General features: G+C 34.4%; 1 protein-coding gene and 1 pseudogene across 1 annotated transcript; one reads left to right on the plus strand and one right to left on the minus strand.

Moving 5' to 3' along the window:
• The first annotated feature begins 1,362 nt into the window (after positions 1-1,362).
• LOC128169972 (ankyrin repeat domain-containing protein 16-like) lies at positions 1,363-6,076 on the plus strand (annotated as a pseudogene).
• A 46-nt stretch (positions 6,077-6,122) lies between these two features.
• Positions 6,123-6,935, minus strand: LOC128169971 (histone-lysine N-methyltransferase SETMAR-like; the record flags this gene model as incomplete). Its single annotated transcript, XM_052835985.1, has 1 exon — positions 6,123-6,935. A coding segment is annotated over one exon (762 nt), but the record flags the coding sequence as incomplete, so codon positions are not given.
• Positions 6,936-7,313: the final 378 nt, after the last annotated feature.

Here is a 7,313-nt window from a genome sequence, read left to right on the forward strand (position 1 = left end):
TTTTATACATTTTTTTATTTTTAGATTTACGAAATATTTTTCAAATTATTTGGTGAGGAGGAGGGAAAAAAAATAAAAATAAAAATTAAAAATTTGTCCGTCAAGAAAAAAAATGAAAATAAAACAATTTTTCAACAATATTTTTTTTATTTTTAAAATAAGAACATGTGTCTAGGAGCTGACATTTTTTAAAAATATCTAAGTTATTTTGGTTGTTGGTGATGTTCTTATCATAACATATTTTATCCATGGGCACTGAAAATTTGTGTTGATATATTGTACATGCATGTATAAAAACGAAGGTTTTTTTTTTTATAAATACAAGTACATACTGTACATATACATTAAGACCAAAAAAAAAATAAGGGAGTTTTCACTTCTTCCTTGCAGAAAAATAGGAAGAAGTTTGAGAAATAATTTATTTGATTAAATTAACAATGCTATTCACAAATTCAAAATTTAAAATATTGTTACTGAAAATAAATTGGATTAGAAGCATGTCCATAAATGTCAGTAAAAAATCAAACAAGTTTTTTTATTTAAAAAAGACTAAATAACTTTTAAAATTTTATTTATTTATGTAACTATACCTTTAATAAAGGAAATGTTTCGTTATTTTGTTAGCTTTAACCTTAATGACAAATAAAATTATTCTCTTTCCTTCAGTCATAAGACCTGTGTTCAGTGTGTTTAGGGTTATTAGTCCAACCCTATGACCCACTTACAACCGTTATGTAGATGATCTATTTCCAAACGGTTAAATTATGATTATTCTAGAATTTATTTTGCAAAAGTGTTTTTTTTTTAAAGTAACTTATCATTTTCTTGTCAATGAGGTGTTTTTTTTTAATTTACAGAATTGTGATAGAAAAAGACTTCAACTTCTCTTTATTGAGGAAATTCTGGCTAAGTTGCCGATCACAAAACTTAATAGGGTCGTAAATTGTAGGGTTGGACGAAAGCAAACAGGAGTAGGCCCTTTGGTGGTTTTTTGTGACTTCTAGTGCCTGTGACTTGATCGGAAAGAACTTGGTCTTTTTATTAAATCAATGCATGAACAACAATAATTCAGACTACACATACGTGATTGCATCAACATTTATTTTTATTTTTACCAGAAAGAAAACTTCGGGTCGGAGGAAAAAATAAAATAAATAGCTAGTTCAGGTCCTTTTATTTTTATTTGAATTTTTAAAAAATAGGGTCGGCGGGTTTGTAAATCGAAATTTTAAAAAATGCTGGCCTAACAAACCTTAATGAACATGCATATGTAGTTTATTCCTCAAAATATCCATTTCATGAGTCTTACCAAGGCATTTTGTTAAAATACACGTTTGAATTTGCCTGCCATTTTGTCGGAAATAGCACTCGGAATGTCTCGGATTTTATCATTAACATGGAGACCACAAACAGCGAATTTTCAAACGTGATGTTAAAAGTGGCAGTGGTTTCGTTGCAAAAACAGTTAATGTGGTAATATCAGTCTATCATTTTTCTCTGTGATAACTTAAACCACGCGGGGGTGTTAAGGAAGCATATGGAATCTGAGTTACATGTAATTCCTTGAAATCACAAATCTTAGTTATTATGTACATATTCAAATATCTAAGCGATGAAACGTAGATCAAAAACAAATGAAAAATACTGAAGACAATTTTTTTCCAGAAATTAGTTTGTATTACGTAGATTTACACATTGATGACGTCATGACTAAAAGTTGAATGTCGTGTGAATTTTATCGGAAAGCATTGTAAACATATTCAAAATATAACTAATCTAAGAAGTCTCATAAAGTATTGTGGTGTGATTTATTGAGAATTGAACATAAGAATACTTGGGGAGATGTTAGTTTTATCAATCATTCGCTAAAAGGTATGTAAATTTGCTTTTATTTCTCGGCCAGGCTTTCCTCTGTCGTTGTTTACGATATGAAAATCCGACTAGAACAACACTACCCCGTATATATTGAACTTGAAATTTTATACGTATCGTTAGTTTGATCAATGCTTAAATTGAAAAGTGCTGCTAGAATCCCATGTTGTGTGTTGTTTTGATGCAATTTGCCGTTTTCCGTGCAAACTATATAAAAGTTGGGAAGGTTTTACGAGAACCGGATAAATAACTTTTTAATAAGGAAAAACATAGGATTCTAGCAGCGGTTTTGATTAAACTGAGATGTTTTGCTTTCACTTGGTATGTTGATTTTATTTTTGAAACCGCGGGGTAGTGTTGTTCTATCTCATTTTATGTTAAGGAATATACGTAAGCTATTTATAGTTGTCACGTGATAATGCACCAATGTGGCAGTTATGTAATACCCGATTTTATTGCACTAACATCTATTTTAAAGGATAATACTAAGTTTTTGATCTTATTCAAAATAATTATTTAATTTCACGATTTTGAATATAACAGTAAAAATAAGACGCTAAATTACCCATATGCTTCCCTAACACCCCCGCGCAACATTAAATTTATTCAATATTTGATACGTAGGGTACTAGCGAATGGTAGATAAGCATTGCCATACAAATCTGATGAAACGAACAATGTATACCCAACCCAATGTACAAGTAGTTATACAGATTGAGAATATATTATTACAGGACACCTCTAATGCTGGCCTGCACAAAGGACAGTATTGAGGTTATCCAAGAACTTCTGAAGTCTGGTGCGAATGTATCGCTGAAGAACAAAGATGGATGGACCCCATTCCACATTGCATGCAGGTTTGTAGCTCATACTATGTGTAGTTCCTCTGTGAAATGTTGTCCTTCTTAAGTTCCCATATATAACAGATCATTTTTACTTTCAGATTGGATTGACTGTAATTTGTGCTCCCATTAGTTTTGATATATTACTAACTGCGGGTGAAGGTCTTTAGAATTAAACCCAGGTACACTTGGCTCTCAGGGCCAATTGCCCACCATTTAAAAAAACTCAGGGGAGAGCCTTGCATCTTTAAATTGTTTTTTTTTTACTCTGAGTGCCTTAAATAAGAAGGAATAGTTGCTATCCATCTACAAATTAGGTCTGTCAAGGCCAGGGATCAATCTAACTATCTCCAGCACAATTGACTAACCTGAATTAAGCTTCATGGAAAATTTGGGTCTACTTGGGGTTTACTTTGGGTTTACCTAAGGTTTACTTTAGGTTTACAAGGGAATTGCTTTTAGGGTCAACTTTAAGCACTAAAGTGTGGTTGAAGCAGACCCGTCTTTTATTTTACCATCTTACTGCCTGTAATTCCTGCCCCTTGTATATTCCGAATACACATGAAGCATCTGCTTTCAGGGGTATATTTCTGATCGGGGTTTACTCTCTGGGTTTACTCTGGGTTTACTGTGGGTCCACTCTATTAAACTTGGAGTAAACCCACAAAGTAAACCCAGGGTTTAGTTGGGGTTTACTTTCTGTTAGGGTGGGTCTGATCGGTACTGTAGCTCTCAGACAGTAGACCACTGTAGCAGTCTCTCTTTATTTTACTGTAATTTTTTCATTAAAAATATATTTGTTTTTAGGGAAGGACACCTGGGTATTGTCCACCCTCTGTATGATCATAACAACACTGTGATGAACACTGCCAGCAAGAACGGGAGGACCCCGCTACATACAGCAGGTCAATAAAAATAAAATGCTAAGTCATACACTTCAACAAGGATTTTTGTGAATTATTGCAATCCCTAACACATGTTCATTTTTCAAATTATATATACCAGTACATGTACTTGTAACAATTGATTAAAGCGAAATTTGTACTCTGAGACTACTGAATGTAAATGCTATAAAACATGAATGCATTTATGATTTGTTTTAAAATGACATGGTTGCCACCTTATAGTGTCTTTCTCTACTCTATGTGTAACTAGCTCTGTAATGGGCAAAGTTTTATCTACTATATATGTGTTGTATATTCCAGCTCTACATGGTTGCCCTCTATGTTGTGTATTTCCTCTTTCTTTACTTGTGTAACTTTAGCTCTGTAGTGGGGTACACTTACTGGGTTGTATATTCCAGCTCTACATGGCTGCCACTCCGTGGTGACTTTCCTGCTAAACGTCGGGCCGTATACTGTGGACACCATTGACAGCTCAGGAAGTACACCACTGATGAAAGCCATTAAATCAGACCATGTGGAGGTCGCTCAAACTCTCATCTCAACACAAAAGGTATGGAAACATGTTAAGCTTGAAATAAATATAGCTTTACAGTTACATTTTGAAAATTTATGCATGCACAAAAGCAGATTAACAATAGTCTTAGACCTTTTTGGTTAAATGATATCATCTCACAAAATTTATACAGACAGTGCAATTCCATCTATTCACAGTTTTAAGTCGATGTGATCGTGACTCTTTCATGATTTTAATGAGATTAAAAAGAATAACTTAAAAACACTTGTCAGCGACTGACCATCTTAATATCTTCAAGTTTAATGTCTGTATAACAACACATCTATTCAACTAGTGACCATTAATACTTAATGATAACTCACCAAATTATATCAAGTAAAAGAACTTGAAGTATTTTTTCTGCCTTGTATCTTATACAGCTATGTCATCATTATGTTTGGTTTGACACAGTGACCTGTGTTGTCATTTTGTTGTGTGTTTATGGTTTGACAGGGTGACCTGTGTTGTGAGGACAATGCCGGCCTGGGACCCCTTCACCTGGCCACCCAGGGGTGATGTCTGAAGTCCGTGAAGTTTCTGGTGGAAAGCTTAAAGGTCAATGTCAACTCAAGGTCATCAAAAGGGTTCACGCCACTGTTTGTTGCAGCCAAGGTACTAATTAGTGTTATTAGTGAGGTGGAGTAAGGGTTAGGGAACATTAATACAATTCAAACTACTTTTATTTTGTTTCAAGGAAGGACAACTCGGTGTAATTTCCTACTTGGTGTCTGCCGGAGCTGATGTCAACGTCACTGACACGAAAGGTAGAACAGGTACACGGTCAACAAAGCAAGGTTTTATACAGAATTATTTCATATTTACAGGCTTCTAAAACAATATTAAGACATGCAATTCACATATCTATATATTATATGTATACATTGATTATCTCAATTTTTTAAGCAGTACACTTTCAATAGCATTATACTTTTTTAGTTACATCATATTTATATGAAATACCTGTAATTTGTAATTTGTTAATGTCATGTGAAGCACTACTCAATACACAACTGTTGAGAGCATTTTGATCAATTTGTACACTTCTTCCTTGCAGCATTACACATTGCCGCCGGTGGTCAGCATTCAGAGACTTGTAGATATTTGTTGGAGAACGGAGCTGTCATCAGGACAGATAACTCTAGCCTCACACCGGGCATGATGGCTAGGAAACCAGATGTTTGCAGTCTGTTTCAGGAAGTATGATCCCCGCCCATAGCAAGGATGAATTAGATCCCTGCCCATAGCACGACAGAATGTTGAAATTCTGATTTACACCAAAGCTTGTAGCAGACAGCATTTACTACTGGAAGAAAACCATAGAGATGCAGTTCAAAGTTTTGACTTCATTGATGTTTTGCAAAGATGTGTAAACATGTACACACATTTTTTTAGATGGGAGACATTTTTTTCTAAATCAACAGGAAAATCTGAATTAGGAGGAATTTTAGACCATACAGTTGCTGTTGAACTAAAATTGTGTGTACATTGATGCTTTGTTCTGAGCCTGCAACTTTATAAGGATAAACAGCATTGTTAGACATCCTTCATACACCCGAAAACCTCAGTTTAATTCAGAGTTAAATGCTGAATGCATTTGAATACCCCTACACAGTGTTAGACTTCAGACAAAATTCCTTCTCTCATTATACTGAGTCTGTGGTTTTATTTCAGTGTATTCTATATTTAATATGTTAACCAATGTTAACTTTATACATGTGGAATGATTTTTTTATGAATACATTTGTAAAAAAAAAATGATAGCTTGTAGCAAGATTTGTTTGTAGAAAAAACTGATTGCTTGTATAATACATGCACTGTTAATATTTATGCCAGAGTTGACAGATTAGAAAATAAACAGTACATGTATTAAAAACAAAAAAACTTGAACACCATGGTTTATCATCCTGCCATGGATATTAAATATAATTTAAAACTAAAAAAATAACTCTATGATGTTTTGGAATTTATTGATAATTAATATAGTATATATATTCTTTATCATCAATCATCAAATAGTGTCTTATCAAAGGGCAGATAACCCTGACACAAACGTGATCCACAGTTACATGGTATTAAGCCACTTTCTTTTCGATCAATGTCCGAATAAACTGTTCTCTCTTCTCCTGAGGAAAGTCCGTAGTGAAAATTCAACTCTTCACCTGAGCTTATTTTCCTATTTGCAAACAAACAAAGTAATGGAATTTCAGTATCAACCCGTACTGGGAGCATTGTTAGGTTAGGATCACAGCTGTGGTTGAGGAATCGCCCGACATTGCCAAAGTTTCTAGGATCTACATGAGTTTTTATCACACCACTCTTGCAATGTTCGTTAACGGTTATAATATAATTCATGTCCTCTTTCCGTTGAGCTAGGCTCCGTTTTCTAGCCTCGTCACTTGAGATGATTTCTCCCGCATATTCACAGACAAACGCACCAGGATCTAAATCTTCCAGAGTCCTGACTCCTATTCCTTTGCTTACCGTCCAGAATAACTCGACTCTCACTTTTACTCCACCTTGTACGACCCTGTTTACACACGTTTTAGAACATCTGCAGTTACTATTACATTCCACCATCACCTTGTGTTTGTCTACGTCGAGATAGGAAGTTTTAAGTTGACCATCTTCAGTGTAATTCTGACCAAATCTCTGCACACAAGGGCAGTCACTGATACACTCATGGCAGGAACAACCGGTAAAGACCGGAAGGAATTTTTCCTTATCAGTGCCTGGACCGGGAATGTTGTGCTTCACATACTGAAACTAAAAATCCATATCACATTTTACTATATTTATAAAAAAAAATGAAAATGTTGGTTAAGTGATATCCCACACCATTTAACATCATGTCTTCTTAACAAATAATTAATTTCTAATGTTGATCAGTGAAGTCAATTTTTTTTCAGTATGACAAAAATACAGACACCTGACGTTATAAAACATATATACTCTCTACCTAATAATACACGTGTTAATAGGTAGAGGATATATTATTGATATTTATTACATACTTGGTAATAAATACAGGTTTTTTGCACATGTGATACAGAGGACATCACAAAATCCGTATCGGCCTCTGGGGCGGATCCGTATCACACCCCTTGCGGAACTCCTCTGCCTTTTTTCGCTTCGGCATTTTTG

The sequence above is a fragment of the Crassostrea angulata genome, unplaced genomic scaffold (assembly GCF_025612915.1).
Source record: "Crassostrea angulata isolate pt1a10 unplaced genomic scaffold, ASM2561291v2 HiC_scaffold_269, whole genome shotgun sequence".
NCBI lineage: Eukaryota > Metazoa > Mollusca > Bivalvia > Ostreida > Ostreidae > Magallana > Magallana angulata.